Here is a 23027-nt window from a genome sequence, read left to right on the forward strand (position 1 = left end):
TACTACATCTTGGCAGGGGGTTAGGCTAGATAACACTTGGGGTCCCTTCTCACCCTATGGTTCTATGTTTTTTTTTTTTTTTTTGAAAACTTGAAAACAGCAATGTTTGAATTATTTGAGCAAGAAAAAAAAATTATTCTTGCTTTAAGTGAATTGTATAACTGCTTTATTTATTTTGATTGATTATAGAATTAATGAGCACCAATCTGATTGTGATGGTGCCCCAAACAATATTAAAAACATAACATCCAAATATAAAATCAAACACAATAGAGTGGGCTTCCAGTGCTCTTTAGACAAACAGAATTATTACCAACCACTGAACACTGATGCAAATAAAAGTCAAGTCCCAAGACTTTCCCAAACAAAGAGGATAAAAGATGTGCTCTACTATGTGTCTGGATGGTTAAATCTGACAGACCAAGGTGGGGAGTGAGGTTTTGTGCATGAGTAGCAAAGAAGCAGTTTGGATTTCAGATTTCATATTTAGCATGTATATAGTCCTCAATCAGAGGGAGAAATTATTAGTGTGAAACTAGTGTACTGTGCATTCTTAGTGCCACAATTGATATTTTACACATGTGAAACTGGATATTGCAGTTTTCCCGTGGTGAAATTGCTTATGCAGATCCCAGCTTCTTTTGTTCTCCACTTTTGGAGCTGAGCATTATGCCGCATGGATTCCAGAACTGTGAAAAGCTGTTAGCCTAGGACGGGCTCTGTGCCTTGTTGTATGCACTGAAACAGCACTTATAAAAATAGGCACAGCAGCACCTCCTACTTCAATGGCTTTTTTTTTTTTTCCTCCTGGTGGTGATCTTATGGAATCTCTGGTCATGACTCTGGAGTTAATGATGGAACTGCATTTTACACTTAAAGCAGGGTTTCAACTTCCTTGCTTTATATGAAGAATACAACGTATCTTTGGTAAAATTACTGCATTTACTCTATTTGAGTTACAGAACAAGTTTTCTGAAAAATTGAGTTAAAATTTATTTTAAAATGTGTTCTAAGCTTTTTAAATCCGGAATAATCTTAATGGAAAAGTAAGCTTCATATTTCTCCTCCTCCTATTCCTGCCCTGATCATATTCTTGGTCATCTCTATGCCTTCCCAAGGCTCCCCACAGTGCTGCTCCCTGGTGTCGGGAGCTGATGGGGGACAGTGAAGGGTTGGGGATAGAGTGGGGTTATGGGGAGGAGCAGAGGGAAACAGATATGTGTGGCTTTGGGAGGGATGAAGGATTGTATTGAGGAGAGATGGGTGCTATCCAAAGAGAGGGGCCTAAGAATTGGGGAGGTAGGAAGGTAACAGTCTCTGAGGGCTGATGTCTTCAATTTGTGGCCCCAGTGATGTTGCCTGAGTGCACAATGGAGCTGAGGCAGTAGTGCTGTTGTAAGTAGCCTTTCACTCACTGGTGCCTTGACACAAAGGGACTGGGCTCCCCGTTCCAGTCCTCAAGACCAGTGCACAGTCCTGGTTTCACCAACACAGGATCCCCCTGCATATGAACCTCTTCTCACATTCCTGACCCAATGTACATTCCTGGCCTCACTCAGCATTGCCCCTGAATCCCCCATTTTTCGCTACTTGCCCATTATGGTCCTTTTGTAGACTCCTCTTCTCCCTGTTCTCCCCAGACTCTCTGCACAGCCTCCTTTCACTCACTGCATGCCCCCTGCTGCCCAATTTACCTCCAGACTTTCATAGGTAACTAAATTTAATATACATATATTTCCTTTTAACTCTGACAGTCACATTCCACAATTTAATATCTATACATTTACTTGATTGCCCATATTTTTTAAAAAAAATAGTTAAAATAAAAAAACACCCAATCCTGTATCCCAGATAACCAACTGCTGCCACACTGTTCCTCTCAGCTCTCTGGCACCAGAAAACAGCAACACTGGAAACCATGGGAGAGGGAAAGAGTGATTCTTCGAGTGCCTGGACATGGCCATTCTACTGTAGGTGTGTGCGCGCCCCGAGCACAGTCGCCAGAAATTTTTCCCTCAGTGGTACCCATTGGGTTGGCTCTGGTGCTCCCTGGTGCTGCGCGCTCACAGCGCTGGTATAAAGAGCCTGGCTGACCCTGCACCCCATCAGTTCCTTCTTACTGCCAGTGACGTTCGCTGGAACTGCTCTGCATGCTATAGCAAGCTGTTCTTAGTGCTCTTCATTTTTATTTGTTTCTTCATATTGTGTATAGTTAGAGTGTAAACAGTTGCTTAGTTATATAGTTTAGTTGGTGCTTCTCCATCAGTTAGTGGAGTTTTGCCCGGAGGCATTTGCTGAGGCCAGAGACCTGCTGTCGCTTTCAGTACCACCGGCAGTACAAGAATTGGCATCATTGGTGCCAGTGGGCAGGACGGAACATGTAGCCCCCAGCTGTCATCTGGTTCCAGACCCTGCGGTACATCTAGAGGGAAACTGTCGTGGCTGGCCCCAACGCAAGCCTCCCAGCCTCAGCACCGATTCCTGGCACCAATAGGAACCACACCATCATGATTCCCGGAGGAAAACTTGTTAGCTGATTTGAAGGTTGGGTCAAACTCTTCCCATCCAAGGAGTCGTCCTTGTTATCCCTCCAGCCTTCCAAGCCCCGTCATGGACCCCAGCACAGGTGTGCCCACCGCGTCCTTGGTCTAGCGGTCACTGTTCGCCCTTTCAGAACCCTTTGGGGTTTGCCCCAATGCCAGGGCCGCATTCTAGAAGCTCTGACTTGGAGGCCTCCAAGAGAAGGGTGCCTCCGTCTCATTGGGCAGCGCCCGACCTGGACTTCGGCATTGAGCCCAGTATTGAACTTCAGGATGCGGATCTGCGGGATCCCGTCAGTGCAGAAGGAGAGGAGGAGATCCCCTGCGTGTGCAGGCTGCCTCACCCTCCCCGGACGAGGCAGTGTCGGGGTGGATGTGTCGCCTCCTCAAGATGATTATAAGGCCCACCAGGAGCTATTGAAGAGGTTGGCCTCAAACAGGCTTGCAAGCAGAGATAATGAAAGAATCCTCCCATAGCCTAGTTGACATCCTGGTTGCTGTGGGCATGTCAATAGTGGTTCTACCTCACAATGAGGCCATTATGGACCCAGTGAAAGCCCTGTTGCAAACCCCTGCCTCCCTTCCCCCGACATCGAAAAAAGCAGAGAGGAAGTACTTTGTGTCTGCCCAGATTTACGAGTTCCTATATTCTCATCTCTCCCTCCTGCCCTCTGGGGACCTTGGTGGTCTCAGCGGTTAATGAAAGGGAGAGATGGGGCCTACAAGGGGCAATTCCTAAAGCAAATGACTCCCAAGAAACTGGACCTTTTCAATAGAAAGGTTTATTCTACTGGGGGACTACAGCTTAGAATCGCCAGCCAGCAGGCATTGCTGGTCAGGTACGACTTCAATGTGTGAGACTCCGTGTTGAAGTTCAGACTCGCTTCCCCAAGAGTCCAGGCAGGAGTTCTCCTCACTGGTGGAGAAGGGGAAGGTGATAGCTTGGGCCTCCTTGCAGGCATCACTGGATGTGGTGGACTTGGTAGCCAGGTCCATGGCCTCCGCAGTGGCCATGCGTACGAGCTCGTGGCTATAGTCCTCCAATCTTCTGAGGTTCAGCAATCCCTGCAGGACCTGAAGGGTGGTCTCAGACCTATTCTAGACCTGTGCCGACTCAACGGCTATCTCAAGAAAGTGAAGTTCCGCATGGTCTCCCTGGCTTCCATTAGCCCCTCCCTGGATCCTGGGGACTGGTACTCTGCTCGCGATTTAAGAGATGCCTATTTTCTCATTTTGATCTTCCAAGGCCACAAGGTTCCTCAGGTTTTTTGTGAACCAGGCCCACTACCAATTCCCGGTTCGCTTGTTCGGCCTATCAGTGGCCCCGCAAGTGTTTACAAAGTGCATGGTGGTAGTGGCGACTTTCCTGAGAAGATGGGGTGCAAGTCTACCTGTATCTGGATGACTGGCTAATCAGAAGCTGGTCCAAGGCTCAGGTAGAGTCCAGAATCCACCTCATACGGTCGACTTGACAGGTCCTGGGCCTGCTAATAAACGAACAGGAGTCTATTCTCACTCCGGTGCAGAGGATAGAGTTTATCAGAGCTGTGCTTGACTCCACCCAGGCCAAGGCCTTCCTCCCAGAAGGCCATTTCATATGATCATGTCACTAATGGCACACATCAAGGACCACCCCATTACGTTTTTGTCTGAGACTTTTAGGTCACAGGTGCTCATTCATGTATGTGGTGCAGCACGCAAGACTATGCCTCCGGCTCCATCAGGCTTGACTGGCCTTGGTCTACTCACTGAAGCACCACCATCTAGACTCCGTGCTCACAGTGCCTTCCCCAGTTCTAGCCTCCATCAGTTGGTGCCTGGACCCTCTGGTGGGTTGCTCAGGCGTTCCCTTTGCCTGGCCCCAACCTTTGATTTCTGTGATCTCAGACGGGTCAGAGCTGGGCCTGGGAGCTCACCCAGGGCCCCTCAGACCCAAAGCCTGTGGTCCCCAGAAGACACATCAATGTCAGAGAGTCCAAGGCAGTTTGGTCTGTCAGGTGTTCCTGCCTCACATTATGGGCAGGAGTGTGCTAGTGTTCACGGGCAACACTGCAGCCATGTTCTACCTCAACAGGCAGAGAGGGGCTTGCTCTTCACCCCGTGTCAGGAAGCAATTCGCTTGTGAGAGTTTTCCATAACCCAGTCAGTCCACCTTGAGGCTTCTCACCTTCCAAGAATGCAAAATGAACTGGCAGATTGCCTCAGCAGGGGTTTCTCCCGTCACTACAGTGGTCCCCTCGCCCGGATATCATCAGGGATGTTTTCCAGCAGTAGGCAACTCCCCAAATAGATACTTTTTATGACCAGACACAACAGAAAGTGTCACCAGTTTTGCTTCCTATGAGGCCACAGCCCTGGGCTCGCCCACAGATGCCTTTTTGCTCCTGTGGACAGTACACCTGTTCTACGCTTTCCCCCCATCCTGCTCATGCACAAAGTTGTGGTGAAAATCAAGCAGGACAGGGCATGGGTCATTCTCATGCTCCCTCTCCTCCCAGACTTGATTTCCCAGAACCACAGTCGGCTGCTCCATCCTAACCTCAGCACCACCATCTACTTGATGGCCTGGAAGCTCCATGGATAAATATTGCGGAGTTGGCCTGCTCAGACAGGTCTGCTGGGTCTATTAGGTAGCAGGAAGCCCTTTACCAGGGCTATGTACCTCTCCATTTGGGCATCCCAGCACGGAGTCTCACTCCCGCAGTCATCGCTGCAGACCGTTCTTGAGTATTTTTTACACCCGAAACAGCAAGTTTTAGCGATTTCATCAATTTAAAGTTCATCTTGTAGTGATTTCAGCATTCCACCTTCCCCGGTGAATAATTGATCCGTTTTTTCACATGAGATGGCCATTTGTTTCCTCAAAGGCCTAGAAAGACTGTACTCATAAATACAGGAACCAGTCCCTCCATGGGACTGTGATGGGTGGACTAGGCCCTGAGGCCCCCTGCTGGAAGCCTTTTGGCCCTGTCACACCCCACCCCAGAAAAGGGCAACACAGAGGTCCTCGAAGCTGTCTAGAGCGGCTATGTGGGAAGCAGCCCATCAGGGCCCAGCAGGTCAGTATAAGAATAACTGCAGGGCCAGACTGAGTTCAGTTCCTTGCTAGAGCTGGAGGAGCATGGATGGTGTGTGGCTGGCTGAGGGAGCTGCAGGACCTCAGACAAGGTAATGCTGCCAGAAGCCATGGAGAGCAAGAAGGAGCCCTGAACTTGGTTGCAGGGACTCCATCAAGACAAGGCCCTGAGGTAAGGGTGAAGTCGGCACAGGGAAGTGGCCCAGGGAACTACAACAGTAGTTAAATAGATAAAGGGACACAGCAACAGCTGCTATCTACAGGGTCCCTGGGCTGGGACCCGGATTAGTGGGTGGGCCCAGGCCCCCCCCAACCCTCATTAGTTACTGGGAGAAGTGGCCTGGGTATTGAGGCACCGCAAAAGGGGGAACTAAACTCTTTTAGTGGCCCAGCTGAAGAGCTGGGGCCAGAAAGGCCATGAGAGGGCAAAGACTGCTTCTAGGGAAGGAGTCCTGGGGCATTGCTCTATTCTGGAGCGGGGACAAACTGAGAGAGACGTTACAGAGGGCACTGAACTGGAAAATCTCTCCAGGTAAGAGAGGCCAGGCAGGGGGAACCTTGACTAAAAGGAGCAGAGATTATTAAAAGCTCTCCAGGTAGATAGGCCTGGGAGAGAAGACCTTGAGCAATCAGGGTGGAAAGTGAACAGCTCTCCCTGTAGGAAGGCCTGAGAGAGAAGATCCTGATCTACTGGAGTGAGAGACTGCCAAATCTCTCCAGGCAGAGCCAGGGCAAACACTACTAAAGCTCCCTGGGTAAGAGACCCCTGTTGGACTTGTATCCTGAAAGGGGTTTGCTTTGCTTTTATCACACACACAAAGTCTGTGTATGACTTGGCCGGAGGGCTGAGTCAGCAAAGACCCAACACAAACAGGTAGAGAGAGGATGCAGGCACACGCACTCAGGCAGGGGGCGCTCCTGAGAGGTGAGTGCAATCCCGTACAGGAACCTAAATCTAGTCTTATCAAAACTGACAGCCCCCCAACCCACGTTTTGAGCCACTGGCAATGTGCCCCTTGTCATACCTTTCCTGGAAGGTGGCCTTTCTGGTGGCTATTACTTTAACCAGGAGGGTCTTGTAGGTCCATGCTTTTACGTTGGACACCCCCCCCCCCCCCATACACAATCTTCTTTGAGGATAAGATGCAGCTTCATCCTCACTCTGCTTTCCTCCCAAAGGTGGTTTCATAGTAATCCGGCAATCTTTCTGCCAGTTTTCTACCTAAAAACACACGTGAGCACCAAGCCCATACTCTGGATGTCAGATGTGCCCTAGCATTCTACATCGAGAGGATCAAACCGTTCCGTAGATCCATCCAACTCTTCATAGTGATTGCCGAAAGGATTCGGCTCAGAGACTTTCATCATGGATTACATCATGCATTCACACGTGTTATGAGCAGCAGGTGTTCCACCACCAGCTATCCTGACTGCCCACTCCATGAGAGCACAAGCATCAGCATTGCTGGCTCATGTCCCTATTCAGGACATTTGCAGAGCAGCAACTTGGTCATCAGTGCATACGTTTTCTACCTATTATGCCATTGAACAGGCTAGGGATGATGCCAGTTTCGGTCGAGAACTCCGATCCCCCCATCCTATGCTACTGCTTGGGAGTCACCTACTGTGGAATAGGCATGTGCAAGCACTTGAATTAAAAATGATTACTAACAGTTCCATAACTGTTGTTCTTTGAGATATGTTGGACATGTCCATTCCACAACCCGCCCTCTTACCCATCTTTTGGAGTTGGCCAGAAGGAAGGAACTGAAAGTCTGCAGGGTCAGCTGGGCCCCTTATACTGGTGCTATGAGTACGTGGCACCAGAGCTGACCTGACAGGTACCACCAAGGGAGAAATTTCAGGCAACAGTGCTTTGGATGTGCGCACACCTCCAGTGAAAGGTAAAGTTATGGAAAGGCTGGTAACCATTTTTTATGTGTGCTGAGGGGATGGGGATAAGTCACTTGCAAATTAATTACCAGATTTACAAATATACTCCAGATGCTCTGGTGAAGCAAACTAGTTTTAAAGCCCAGGTTACCTGGCTAGTGTACAGCCTGTACATACCAGTGAATCTGAACCTAAAAGTTAGTTAAATTTTATAAAATTGATTAGAGGTTGATACTACAGATCTTCAAATCATTAGATATATTACATGGTAGTATTTCTTTTAGGATTCTTATTTAACATACTATGAAATCTTTAATAATTTAAAGATGAACTACATTAAGATGGAATTTATATTGAATAATTTAGAGGTAAAAACATTATAGCAGTGTTTTAATTGTAGTGACACCACGAGACGGGAAATATCGGGGAGGATGGAATGATTATCTTTAAAAGTCAGTTTCTTCTCTTCTAGGACCACAAAAACTATAATGCTTGAATCATAATTGTTTGGGTGATAGCGTGACATCACTACTGAGCAGTGGTAGGATTGTTTGGTTGCCTCAGTTGTATGTTTACATACTTAAATGAGTTTGGAATTTTCTTAAGCCTAATTTTAAACGCTGAATTACCTGGGTATGTGTTGCTTGTTTTTGCAATAATTACATCATCAATGTAGTGCTTTTATCATTAATTATTTGCATGTACCCACAACTTTAATTCAATTTTAATGTAGATTTTTGTCTGGGAATTTATGTAGTCCTGTAAATGTACTAGGCACTTGACAATTGGTAAAATACACAGTAGAAACAAAGAGTGAAATGGAATTCCGTCTCTGATGTGCTTTAATGTAAATTCACAAATATATCTAGTACTTGTGATGGACAAGCAGCTGTACATGGGAATAAGGGCTGATGGACAACACTGAACAATGGGCTTTCAGACTGAGGCGAGGGGAGGACAAAGATTAAAATATTATAATTTTAAACATTTTACATATGGGTCATGTTACAAAGTATGATGAGCATCTAATGGAATCTCCGTTGCACTCATCCTTGCTCATTTTTTTTCATTTTTCAGGACTGATATATGGTTTCCACACAAACTTATTTGCTGGCTTTTCTTTCCTTTCTCTGCATAAATAGTTGAAGCAGTTTGTTTTACACAGATATAGAAATTGCCTCTAAAATTTAAAGTAGGGATCTGTGATATTTAGTTTTGCAGTGCTAGCAGCCAGTGGCTACTAGGAGTCTCCAAACCTGGTATACAGAGAATATGGTTTCTATGACTGGAAATTTTGTCCAGGCACAAAATAGTATAGTATTCTTATTTTGTAAAGCTGTACATTATGAAAAATAGGGGTGTCCCTCAGACTTTTTTTTTTTTTTTTAACTGAATTACACTCAGAGTTTTGAATGGATGTTTCTTAGCTTTTCTCCTTAACCTACATTTTTAAATCACTTTTCTGGTTTTGGACATTTTCCTTTTTGAACTCAGAAATCATATTTTGATATACTTCTTTCAAAATATCAAGTGAGACCTATTGGAATTGTGAAACAACAAATGTTCTATGGGCACAACTAAAGGAGTTTTTTTCAATGGTGCTAATAGAGTAGAACAGCGCTTGACTTGCTTTGTGATCCTAACTATTTCATTCCTCCACTGTCTCTAGGATTCTCTAAAGAGGAGCTGACTAGCCTTCAGAGCATTAAAGGAAAACCTCACATTAGTCAGACACAGCTTTCACCTGTCCATCTCTACCTGACTGATCTGGACCAATTTTTACACCACTGGGCTGTGACAGAGGTAAGACATCAACACTAATTCTAAGTGACAGCCAACAAACTCAGAACTCTCTGTCTCTTTTCCTTATCCCTTGATATATAAAGTCCTTTTATGAGTTAAAAAAAGCTCAGAATATTATTGCTGTTAAACTGCAAGACCCTTCTGTAGCGCTCAGGCAGTATTTTGGTAAAGCTGCTTAAAAAGGTAAGCATGCAATAATCAAGTTTGTAAAATATTACTTTTCGGAAGAGGGAGTACAGCTTTGGTGGAAAATTCTTAAACACAAATGATTGTGTAAGTGTTGCTTGTCAAAAGAAGAAATTATTGTAGAGCGCTAATTTTGAAAGAGATTTTTTGGGAGCACATTTCACTGTTAATTAAATAGCACCCTTATTAAAGTTAAGTAATATTAAGCTGACATTGAGAGTACTTCAGAATAATTTCTTATGCTTATTCACTCAGTTTACTGGAATTAGTAGCCTTCCTGTGGCACTGTGAATTCAGTGCCTGTCTATAGGACCGTGCAAATTTGAAACTTGGCTTTATTGCTGGTCCTAGAAGGATCTGAGGTCACCAAATTTTATTTTAAGCTAGTGAACTGTGAATTGTGTGTTGTGATTTAGCTGTCTCTTATTACATGACCACCACATAACATAACTTCTTTGTATGATAAAATATAACTGAAGTTGTGTGATGAAATGCAAACAGAGACTGAAAGTATTTAACAAACCTTAGTGACATGGACACTGCAGTTTTGATCCACCCACACTGAACAATGAGGTTGGAGTGCTATGACAAGAGAAATGCTTCTTGGACAGCTGCTGTAATTAGGAATTTAGAATTGTTTATGTAGTTTTTCAAGCAATCTTTTTTTAAAGAAAGCAGACATATTTTAGACTGTTCTGTTTGCTGTAATCAGACCTACAGCATAATTAAACCTACAGTGTAATTCATAGTCTTATTGGTGACAATATTTACCTTGGTAGAACACTGATAGTCTGGAGCTGTCTGTATACGTGTATTTCTATAGAAGTCTGTTTAAGTATGCACATTATTTACACTTACAAAAAATTTACTAGACTAGAAATAATAGTGTTACTATCTTAAGTTTTCATAAGTTTTTTGATTCTAGTCTTCCTTTTCTGGATGCTGACCTCTCCCCTGGTCAGACATATGTTTGGATTGCGCCTCTCCTTCAGTATATACTGGAGTTAGCTGAAACTTGTCCACAAGGGATCTGGAGCATTGACTACACCCCAGACATAATGTCTTCCCCTGGTGCTCTCTCTCCAGTCAGCTGAACAGAGCAGCAGCTCAGCTCTTCTGCTGTAATTTTTAATTTTCTGTCTTTTTCTGGGCAGTTTTCCTCCTTCATTGAAAAATTTAAGGAAAAAACCTGACACAAAGCACAGGAGGCTTGTTCCTGGAGTTGGATATTTTCCTGAATGGATTTTAGGGGTGACTTTAAAAAGTGCCTAAAAGACATACCTCAGTGAAAGTCAGTGGGACTTGTGCGTCTAACATTCTTTGGCACTTCTTGAAAATTCCACCCTACTTGCCAACCTCTTTTTGCTTTCCCTCCACAAGCCTGGCGTAGCTGTCAAAGAAAGTGCTCCAGCTTCCAGGATACTATCTCAGAAGACCCAGAATAGGAATGCTTTCACCATTGCTTCAAGACCACGAACCCTTGCTCAGCAAGGTTGAGGTGCTTTGATTGTCGATAGCTTGTTGTGGCCTTTGTATTTCTCATGCTAGTCGAGACAACTCAGCTAGAGCAGTTCAGTCTTCCTCAGGGCCTGGGACCCAGTAAGCAGGGCTATCATATTTGAGAGAAGTCTGAAATTCACCCAGATTCCTGGGTCTCAGACACCTCTTGATGGAGAGCTCCAAGTTCTTTTTCAGGTTCTCAAATGGATAATGGTCCCTTAGCAAGAAGTTGAGTATCTTCTCCGACTTACTCTTCTCACAAAGAGTATTTGGGCTCAGGAGTGCCTGTAATGAGGTTAGCCGGGGCTTGTCTCTCTCTGGAGTGGCAGGGATCTCCACCCTCTCACTAAGTTCGGGAGGAGATCTAGCAGGGAAGTAGTCCGGCCTCAGGAGTCTTCCTCCGCGTCCTTTGTGAGGGCAGAAACAACACAGTTAGTCGTCAGCCCAGGTCCTGGCTCAGGTCAGGGGAATGGTGAGTCAGGTGCTCAGACCCTCAGGCACCTGACTTAGTGTCTGGAGGGGCTCCTCTCTCTCTGGGGCAGCGGGGACCCACACCGCCTCACTACAGTGCCCCTCTGCATTTCCTCTCTAATTGCATGTCAGACAGAGACTTGAAGTCCCCTACAAGGGCTAAATCCTGAAAGTGAGCACTTTCAAGGAAGTATAAATTATTCCCAGATAGGCACAAAAATCCCCAAATACCATAAAAACCAAAGTAGAGTGAAAAGACGTTCCAGAGTCTCATCTTCTTCTGTCATCTTCCCCAAGGAAGGGGAACTGTGTATTTCAGGTTATAACTCTTAGCTGGAGAAATGAGGTTTTTCCCTATAGACATGTTTGAGAGCTTGGGGAGAAAGGTGGTGGTCACCACTGGGGTCCAGCCAGATACAAAGGAGAATACCTTCCCTCCAAAACCAGGGCTGAATTTTCACTCCTCCATCAAGGGAGAATAAGAGAACCCTGATAAGGGAAAATGTTTGAATTGGAAAGCCATGAAATATTTTATATGGTCTTGGATCCTAAATATTCCCTCTTTATGCTCCCCAAACTTAGTACAATAGTTTTGGTTTGTTTTTTACTGTGGAATTGGACTTTTCCCCAAAGACCCTGCAGATAGAAAAATTGAGGTACCCTCAAATGGGCATTCAAAACTTCATCTTCAGTCATCATAGCTCACTAACAATCATGTTTCACTAGGGCCATGATGTCTTGACTCCGTGACCTATAAAGCTGTAGCTGACAGAACCATGATGACCTGAAGTCAAAGCAAAAGAAAATCTCTCTGGTTAATGAGTCTGTAGTGGATGGATTCATGCATTCTGTGTGTTTGGCAGAAAATTCAGTGGCAGGAGACCAAGTATAGCAGACAGCAGATAATTAATTTAAACAAATCCTCTGTGACTCAGATTCATTGGGGAAATCTTGCTGGGAAGAAGATTAATATGGTGGTGGCTGACATGGATAAGAAGAGAGGATTCGCTTTCTACTACAGCAAGCCTAAGATAGACTATACACCACAGAGGTACCAGCAAAGGACTTCTCTTGCTCCGGGGTAAAGTCTCAGCCTGGAGCATCAGAAGGAAGTAGACCAATGATCACAGGGAAATAGACATTCAGTATTGCAGATGTCTGTCAACTTTTCTGTGTACTTCCTTCCCCACTTCCACTACTTCCAAAGATGAAAAAGGAGGAAGTGACTTATTTTATCCTATGGCTGAAATTGGCAAAGATATTCTTGGTACGTGTACCTAGTGGAACTGTCACAGAGGTCTCTGCTCCATCCTTCCAGCAGGCAGGATTTCCTATTGCTGGGTCCTCTCCTGGTACAGAATTACGTGAGTCAGCGTATTGAGCCACAAGCCCTAACTAAGATGGTAGATCACTATGAAGATATCAGAGTTCCTCACAACAGCATGTAGATGTGAGCCAGCAGTTTGACCTTTCTTCCCTACTTGGGATTTCACAATTCTTCCATTGGATGGCCTCTGATCTGGCTGTAGTAACATTATCAAGAAGTCTCTGAAATATCTCTACTATGGGCACAAGTCATCTTATTTGATCCTCAAGGAATCAATTATGAAACATTTAGAGGAGAGGAAAGTGATCAGGAACAGTCAGCATGGATTCACGAAGGGGAAGTCGTGCCTGACTAACCTAATTGCCTTCTATGATGAGATAACTGGCTCTGTGGATGAGGGGAAAGCAGTGGATGTGTTATTCCTTGACTTTAGCAAAGCTTTTGATACGGTCTCCCACAGTATTCTTGCCGCCAAGTTAAAGAAGTATGGGCTGGATGAATGGACTGTAAGGTGGATAGAAAGCTGGCTAGATCGTCGGGCTCAACGGGTAGTGATCAATGGCTCCATGTCTAGTTGGCAGCCCGTTTCAAGCGGAGTGCCCCAAGGGTCGGTCCTGGGGCCGGTTTTGTTTAATATCTTTATTAATGATCTGGAGGATGGTGTGGACTGCACTCTCAGCAAGTTTGCAGATGACACTAAACTAGGAGGTGTGGTAGATACACTAGACGGTAGGGATCGGATACAGAGGAACCTAGACAAATTAGAGGATTGGGCCGAAAAAAACCTGATGAGGTTCAACAAGGACAAGTGCAGAGTCCTGCACTTAGGACGGAAGAATCCCATGCACTGCTACAGACTAGGGACCGAATGGCTAGGTAGCAGTTCTGCAGAAAAGGACCCTAGGGGTCACAGTGGACGAGAAGCTGGATATGAGTCAACAGTGTGCTCTTGTTGCCAAGAAGGCTAACGGCATTTTGGGCTGTATAAGTAGGAGCATTGCCAGCAGATCGAGGAACGTGATCGTTCCCCTTTATTCGACATTGGTGAGGCCTCATCTGGAATACTGTGTCCAGTTTTGGGCCCCACACTATAAGAAGGATGTGGAAAAATTGGAAAGAGTCCAACGGAGGGCAACAAAAATGATTAGGGGTCTGGAGCACATGACTTATGAGGAGAGGCTGAGGGAACTGGGATTGTTTAGTCTCCAGAAGAGAAGAATGAGGGGGGATTTGATAGCAGCCTTCAACTACCTGAAGGGGGGTTCCAAAGGGGATGGAGCTCGGCTGTTCTCAGTGGTGGCAGATGACAGAACAAGGAGCAATGGTCTCAAGTTGCAGTGCGGGAGGTCCAGGTTGGATATCAGGAAAAACTATTTCACTAGGAGGGTGGTGAAACACTGGAATGCGTTACCTAGGGAGGTGGTGGAGTCTCCTTCCTTGGAGGTTTTTAAGGCCCGGCTTGACAAAGCCCTGGCTGGGATGATTTAGCTGGGAATTGATCCTGCTTTGAGCAGGGGGTTGGACTAGATGACCTCTTGAGGTCCCTTCCAACTCTGATATTCTATGATTCTATGATTCTATTCCATCCATAAGAACAAGATCATTCTGTGTGCTCCAGTACCATTCATTACCAAGGTATACTCTTCCTGTAAATACATCACAGGAGATCATGCTATGTTGGGCTATATACGACTGAAAACATATATTCGTCAAATTCATCATCACTGTCATCTCCATACAAGGCAGGCTGCTGACTGAATATTTGCAGCGTGGTGAGCATCTTGTCTTTGCACATGAACATTTGTTTAGCTGAAGGATTGATTTGGGAGCACATAGTATTTCACGCATAACTGGTGTGATCAGTTCATCCTACAAGACCCATCTGTGCCTGATAGGGGAAGGTGTAATTTTGGATGTGCTTGATCATCCCCATTCCATTGCTTGATGATTTGTTTTCCTAGAAGCAGGCAGACAGAAAGAAAAACTGCTACCGACAAGGGCTGCATTTATATCTGCTATCAAGAACACAGACATCAACGTAGCTCTGCAAATGTCATAATGTTGCTCTTCAAATGGTAAACTCGGCTTGTGAACACCTCCAGTGCATTTATGACCTCTTTTAGTGACAGTGTCAGCCATTCTGAGCACCTTCAGAGCGAGGAGACAGTCTTTGGAGGCTGAATCAAATACCTTCCAGTAAGATTTTTTGGTCTTTCTAGCCAGCCTTCTGGTAATGTCACCTCCTGAAAAGGCATGGAAACCTGGCAGTGTGGTGGCTTTTAATGGTCTGAGTGATAGGAACACATCCTGAGGGATGTTCAATGATTGTTCCCCAGCAGCAAGCAGAAAAACATAACCTTGCGGTTGCATCTCACAGAGAGCACTAGAACATCTGTGTCTTGTACAAAAAGTCTTCATTTAGAAGCACCTTTCTCTATGGCATTGATGGCATGCAAAATAATTTGTGTCAGCCTCATCATAGGAACTATGAAGAAATTCCACTGAACAGAGTGAGGTGGCATTCATTATGCCATGTGACACCTAAATTCTTTGAGCAATCCTTTGCATGCTGGAATATTTTAGTTGCAGGGCATACAGTTAACTTGTCCTTCGTGCGAATATGAGACACTAGCTTCTTCATTATGATATTGGAGATGTACATGGAGTCAGTGGTTATTAATTGGACAGGTGCAATACCATGGAATCTCTTCTTTCTGGTAATATTTTCAGTGTATTCCTCTGTGTATGTATCGGACATGAGGCGGACTTGGTCATAGATCCGGTATTTTCTCTGTAGCCTCCTAATGTAATGTTCAGCTGAACCTTGGGAGGTGTTAATAGTTTCTGGTTTTCTGAAAGCTTGTACTTCAATTGTACTATCTATGATTGCTATGCTAAAAGGCCTCTGCTGGTCATATCATCATAGGTTCTGGCTTAGGAAGACCATGTAAGATGTGCATCTGTTTTCTTTTTGCATTGCATGTATACATTGTTTCATTGCATTCGAACATCGATCATGGTACCATGGAGAACTTGTACTTTCCCAGAGTCTCACATAGACCAACATCGCACTGAGATCTGGACATAATCAGGAGATGAGCCAACAATGACCTATCGGTGGTTGGCTCAGTATTAGTCCCTTCCACCTTCACTCTGACTTTCTTCTTTGCATTCGAGCACAGCTTTAGTCTGTTCCTTTTCATTGGAGCCCATAGATTGACGGAGCTTTGGATAATTTTTGGGGTTTTGTAGGCTTCATACAAGTCGTGAGCCAAAGTATCTATTCAACTGACCTTTAAGAGTGGCTGGTTCATACAGTTTCTCATCTGTCTCACATGTTGAAACTATGCTTAATGGATGCCTCCAGATTTCTGCCATACTGCAGGAGAAGCAAGGGTTCTTCTCAAACCACATGCCATGGGACCTAGTATAGGGCAAGTCTCACTCACAGCTGGCACCTTGTCCCAGTATGTTTAGTTTTTTCCTGATGCTCGATGTACAGTGAAACCCCACTATAACATGATAATTGGGGTCCAAAAAATTTGATCGCGATAAATGCAGAGTCGCTTTATAGTGGGGTTACGAAAATTTACCATTTCAAGCGGGTCAGTTTAAGTCTTGTAAAAAAAGAAAAACGGTTATCCCAGTGTGTTTTAAACACAAAAATAGTAATTTAATTACACGTACATGAAAGAAACACGTGAAATCGACTATACTAATCATTGCGCAGAGTGCAGAGTCAATCTGGTTGCATGACTCCATAGTTTTAAATTTCATCACTTCTTAAAAAAGCTATCTAGTGTGGTCTGCTTGTTTGCCGCAGACTGTTGGATTCTAACAAAGTCAAGAATGTTTCTGAGTTGGAGGATTTTGACGCTGTCCACGTCTTGAGTTTCCAGCCACCTCAAACTGGCTTCTAGGTGCTTTACTGCGTCGGACACTTTTGGTGGGGCAGTTGAGGTGCCATCATCATCGTTGTCGTCATTAGTGCCACTGGTTTCGGGCTCTGGTGGTACAGCTTCGTTCTTCCCGCTGATATTTGCAACAATTTTGTCATCTGAGATGTGTTCATATATGGGGCAGATGTCATCTGCTGAAAACCAGTTGAGGATATCATGATGACTGATTCTGAGTGCTTCTTCAGCTAAACGTACGTCATCTTCAATGAATCTTGTAAATTCAGGCTCGTCGTCATTGCCATCATCGTGTGTAGATGATGGAAAAGCTGGACCAAGGCCCTTTATCCAGCACCGTTCAATGCAACGTGCAGAGATAGCATCCCAGGCTTTCCCGCCGAGGTGACAGACTTTTTTCAAGTTGAGTGACGTCAGTGATGTGTCGATGGAGGAGTTGTTATCCGCTACCATCCGCTTGATCATTTCGCGACGATAGTTTTGCTTAAATGCCGATATGATGCCTTGGTCCAGTGGCTGGATTTCTGACATAGTGTTCTTTGGGAGATAAGATACTTTAATCTTGCCGTCATGACTGACAAGTTTTTCCGCTGGGGGGTGGACAGGGCAATTATCCAGCAGGAGGAGAGCTTTTTCCTCCTGCTTGAGTTTTCGCAAATGAGCCCAAACGGCTGGCACGAAAATTTTATGGAACCAGCCTTTAAATATGGGGCTATTCATCCATGCATTCTTGCTGTTGGTGTATTCAAAGGGAAGGGCCTTCATATTTAATATGATGAAAACATCTGGGAGACCTCGCTTTTCTGATCATCAGAGATCTGACTTTGTGGCTGCCAGACTTGTTGATGCAAAACAAGAGAGTGACTCGGTCCTTCCTCTGCTTAAAGCCTTCTTGTTTGTGACTATCAGTCCTGGTTGCGAGCGTGCGATCGGGTAACATTTTAAAGCATAAACCAGTTTCGTCGCAGTTGTAAATTTGATCGGCTGTGTAGCAACCTTCCTCCAGCAACTTTTTAAGCTCAATTGGGTAGGAATTGACAGCCTCTTTATCAGCTGAGCAGATTTCCCCAGACACAAGAACTTGGCTATAGTATGCCTTTTCTTGAATCTGTCCAGCCAGCCGTTATTCGCCTTATATTTGGCGTATCCATAATGGTAAAATATTTTTTAAAATATAGGAAATTAATAACAAATTCATAGGCAAACACCATACACATGTACAACCTGAGAACTAAGTGCAATGGGCCTGCAATGGCCAGGAGTCACTTTATCCTATAAGACCGGAAGAACACGGTTTATTTATAAATGTCGTAAAAAAAGTACAGTAAAACACAAACAGTATTACGGCCTTAAAGGGGAGCCAACTTATGATCGCGTTATATCCGAATTTGCATTATCGCGGGGTGTGTTATTGTGAGGTTTGACTGTACTTCCTCTCCAGCCTTGCTAAATTCAGGTTATGGGTGCACTTTTTATAGCATATAACGTGCCACCGAGCATTATGTTTAACCAAGTCTGCCATGGTGGTATTCTCCAAAGATTCAGCTACTAGTCAGTACACTTCATCTCCCCGTTGGTGTCTAAAAATGATCAAGACCAAAGTGAAAACAGGGATTTTGCAATAAATTACTTTGGGATTGTAATTTAACTATGTTCTGTAATGTATGTTACCTAACTATGTACATATCATTTGCAGATGGATTCCTGTAATTTCTTGCTGGATGCTGACATCTTAACTAGTGCCTCATTACAGCACTTTTGGCATAATTCACAAAGCTGATAATCAATACCACTGAACTACTTACTTTTTTGCCAAAACAACTTGAAGCACTCCTTCCATTTAAAGTAATCTGAAACATTAAAAAAATTAATCAGTTATGTTATGAGTAGAGCCCTACCAAATTCACTGTCCACTTTGGTCAATTTCAGAGTCATAGGATTTTAAAAATTGTAAATTTCATGATTTCAGATATATAAATTTGAAATTTCATGGTTGTTGTAATTGTAGGGGTCCTGACCCAAAAAGGAGTTGTGGGGGGGTTGCAAAGTTATTGTAGGGGGGTTTGCGATACTGTACTTATTTCTGCACTGCTGCTGGTGCCGGCACTGCCTTCAGAGCTGGGCAGTTGGAGAGCAGTAGCTGCTGGCAGGGAGCCCAGCTGTGAAGGCAGCGCCAGCAGCCGCACAAAAGTAAGGATGCCATGGTATGGTATTGCCAATCTTCTGTGCTGCTGCTGGCGGGGTACTGCCTTCAGAGCTGGGCATCTGGCCAACAGCCGCCGCTCTCCAAGCACTCAGCACTGAAGGCAGCACAGAAGTAAGGATGGCAATACCACAACCCCTCTAAAATAACCTTTTGACTCCCCCTGCACCTCCCTTTTGGATCAGGACCCCCAATTTGAGGAACGCTGGTCTCCCCCGTGAAATCTGAATAATATAGGGTAAAAGCACACAAAAGACCAGATTTCACGGTCTGTGATGCGTTTTTCATGGCCATGAATTTGATAGGGCCCTAGTTATGAGCATTAACTGATAGCACAGTACTGTCAATTGAGGGCCATAATTTAACTTTGTGATGGCTGCATGTTTGACACGCCTGTGTTAAAGTATAATTAAAAAAAATTGATATGTAAACATTTTCTCAAATAAGTACATAATTGTTCTAGGTTTGTCATGTTTGGAACCATTGTGTTGGTGGGAGAAAGGGCTTTCGAATGATACAATGTCATTGGAAATGGGTCAAGTTGGGTATTATCAACATTTCCACCAAGTGGGAAACCTGGAGCTATTGAGGGGAGCAGTAAGTCCCCCTTGCCGTGCCAGAGAGGGTGACACCATTGAAGTTATGATTCTGTAGATTTTATGCATCAGATGACACTTCCCTTACCTGTCTATCATTAACTTGCCCATGGAATTACACGTGCTCCCAGACTGACATTTTTTATCCTCCTTACCTGTTTGGACATCTTGCTCATACAGTACAAGGGGGGTCTTGCCTTTCTGATACTAGCTTACAGTGTTGGGCATCCATTTGATGCAATCAGAGATACAGACTGTTCATTAGAAATAAGCTGAAAAAAAGAAGCTAGTGTTTAAATATATACATACCAGAGATTTAGCAGGAGAACCTATCGCATCTAAATAAGGCTCACTTGTATAAAGAAAAAAGATAATTTGGGGGTTGGGTAGTGAACTAGACTGCATTATGTTGTAACCATTAGCTTTCTGCATGTGGTCATGAATAATAAGTGGAAGGTTAGATAGATGTATTTTCCGAAAGGTAGCTCTTCTAAATGGTTTATAACAAAACACATTTTTGGGAATTGTTTTGGTCCCCCTAATTTTTTTAATGTTTCTACATAGAAGGATTATTAAATACTCCTAGGATGCTAGAAATGCAAAACCAAATCAGTTTTTTTTAACAATTTAGTTATTAATTTTAAGGAACAACATACAAAAAAGCCAGTGTTTTTTTTTTTAAAAAGCTGCCATTTTGTGTAAATGTTTAGATTAATCTTCATACTTGGTCATGAGAGATTAAATATAAATGCAGGAAGATTAGCCCATTTTATTGAGCAACTAACATTTACAATGACTGCTGCCACTTATTAAAGCCAATTATTTAAGATTGTCCCCCTGTGACTAAACCTGATGAGATTCCTGAATAAACTCTTGCAGCTTAAAGCAAGAAGAACTTCAGTTTTCATTCATTTTAACTGGTCATATAGTCATGTGCATGTCCGTAATACTATTCAACTACTCTGTAAATGAATTGACCTGTCAGTGTCAAGTGAAATAGTAATAACAGAAATGAGCAGTTTAACAAATGAAACAATGTGAATGTGCTAATTGTTGTTGCTATAAATTTAATGTCTGACTGTGTGGCCTCTGAAAATTTTAGACAAAATGCAGTCTACCACTTTTTAATTCTGCTTAAAGTCCGGATTCCAGAGTAGTAGTCTTGTTTGTCCTATACCAGGGATGGCCAAACTTACTGACCCTCCGAGCCACATACAGTAATCTTCAGAAGTTGGAGAGCCATAAGACACGCACAGCCTGCCCCACAGGGTGGCAGCTCCCCACCCTGCATGGGACTGAAGCCCCAAGCCCCGGTGTGCCCCTCGTGAGGCTGAATCCTCGAGCTCCCTCCCTCTCCAGTCTGGTAGGTGGAGAATGGGCGGGGCATGGGGGGCTCAGGAAGTCACACTTTAAGTGTAAAAGAGCTGCATGTGGCTTGCGAGCTGCTGTTTGGACACGCCTATCTTATATAGTACATTAATGACCTGGGGGAGGGAGTAGGCAAAAAAGAGTGTAAATTTAGAGGACATAACTTTGGGGAACCCATCGAGTGTCAAAAGTGTGAATAGACTGAATCCAGAAATTGTGAAAGAAAATGGAGACACTTATTGCATAAGGTACTTTTGCATGTAATACAAAAAGGTGTAGTGATGAGACCACCTTTTAAAAGATGGAAACAGCCTAGTCCTTAAATGGTCACAAGGTGGAAAACATTGATCAAGAAAAGGATCCAGGAGTTGAAGTTGACAAACTTTAAAAAGTAATATGTGGTAGTTGTTCAGAAACTGAATACTGACGTCGCTAAACTTATTGAGGGAGCAAAAAGCAGCAAAATTGATCATATTACCATAAAAAGGGCTATAGAAACTATAGTTGGATGCTCACTGTATGAGACCCAAAATATTAAGGGCATTGAAGAATCACATACGGTCTAGAAGAGAGTAGCAAGGGTGATACAAAAACAACAAGGAGTCTGGTGGCACCTTAAAGACTAACAGATTTATTTGGGCATAAGCTTTCGTGAGTAAAAACCTCACTTCTTCGGATGCATAGAGTGAAAGTTACAGATGCAGGCATTATATACAGACACATGGAGAGCAGGAAGTTACTTCACAAGTGGAGAACCAGTGTTGACAGGGCCAATTCAATCAGGGTGGATGTAGTCCACTCCCAATAATAGATGAGGAGGTGTCAATTCCAGGAGAGGAAAAGCTGCTTCTGTAGTGAGCCAGCCACTCCCAGTCCCTATTCAAGCCCAGATTAATGGTGTTGAATTTGCAAATTAATTTTAGTTCTGCTGTTTCTCTTTGAAGTCTGTTTCTGAAGTTTTTTTGTTCAATGATAGTGACTTTTAAATCTGTAATAGAATGACCAGGGAGATTGAAGTGTTCACTTACTGGCTTATGTATGTTACCATTCCTGATGTCCGATTTGTGTCCATTTATTCTTTTGCGGAGGGACTGTCCCGTTTGGCCAACGTACATGGCAGAGGGGCATTGCTGGCACATGATGGCATATATGACATCCTCTAATGTTTTCATATCAGGCTCTGTGAGCTTAGCCAAGCCATAACAATAAAGATCTCTTGTTGTAAGCAGCTTCTCCAACAACTCAGACCACTGTTAATATTGCCCTGTCAAATCTGTTTACTTCAGAGAGAGGAAGCAGCACCTGACAAGAGAGTACATTGTCTGGTAAGGTACGGTGCTCCAGGGGATGCTGGCTTGGCTTTAGAAGGCAAGCTTCATTGCCTGCCCCATCACCTGAAAATTTCTCATTTTCTTCACTCTGCAGAAACGTGATCCTGGATAGAGTTCTGCTTGCAACACAGTCACCTCACATAGTATCTTGGGAATTAAGAGCACTATAGCCTGTCCCATTTAGTTACCAATATCTGAAAAGGATGTTACCATAAATTGAAAATAATTATTGGTTTAGTGCCTGAAGTCTTTGTGTTACTTATTCTGTTTTGTAATAAAATAATTTCTCTCTTCCCTTATTCTATCCCACATTCAACCTTAGTTTTCATTTGTATAAAGAATACATTGAGCTAAATTCTCTTCTGGTGTGACTCCACTTAGTGGACAGTGAAGAATTTGGTCCACTGCTTTTTCTTCATATTTGCGTAGTCTCTGCATGCTCACATGTGTGTGTCGGGGTGGGAAGAAGGTGTGCATATCTTTATTTCTCTGAAGAGAAAAACTCTGCAATATAATTAAGTTTGAAATAATATGCTGACTTCCAGAAAGGAGTTACTGGTACATAATTTCCTTTGAGGGGTAGAAGTGGAGTAAAAGAAAAGGTGAGGGAACTTTTTTGGATGTTCTGAAGAGCTCAAGGGAATTAGAATAATGATGTGCTGCCACAGTTCAAGTGGGTTTCATGTCGAAGGTCTGATGGGTCACTTGTAAACGGGGGAGGAAATGTTTGGGTTGTAGGGCCTGCGAATGGAGGGAAGGAAAGGAAGGGATAAGAAGGAAACGGGAGGGTTTAAAATAATAGGAAATGAATAAAATAGT

At 43.9% G+C, this 23027-nt stretch overlaps 1 protein-coding gene across 1 annotated transcript in view; it reads left to right on the forward strand.

The window, feature by feature from the left end:
* Positions 1 to 23027, forward strand: part of TEX10 (testis expressed 10) — a 121154-nt gene that overhangs the window by 70174 nt on the left and 27953 nt on the right. The window contains exon 11 of the mRNA XM_054018625.1: positions 9179 to 9312. Coding sequence (XP_053874600.1) covers positions 9179 to 9312 — 134 coding nt within the window. The remainder of the gene's footprint in view (positions 1 to 9178; positions 9313 to 23027) is intronic.

This window comes from Malaclemys terrapin, chromosome 2 (genome assembly GCF_027887155.1).
Source record: "Malaclemys terrapin pileata isolate rMalTer1 chromosome 2, rMalTer1.hap1, whole genome shotgun sequence".
Taxonomy (NCBI): Eukaryota; Metazoa; Chordata; order Testudines; family Emydidae; genus Malaclemys; species Malaclemys terrapin.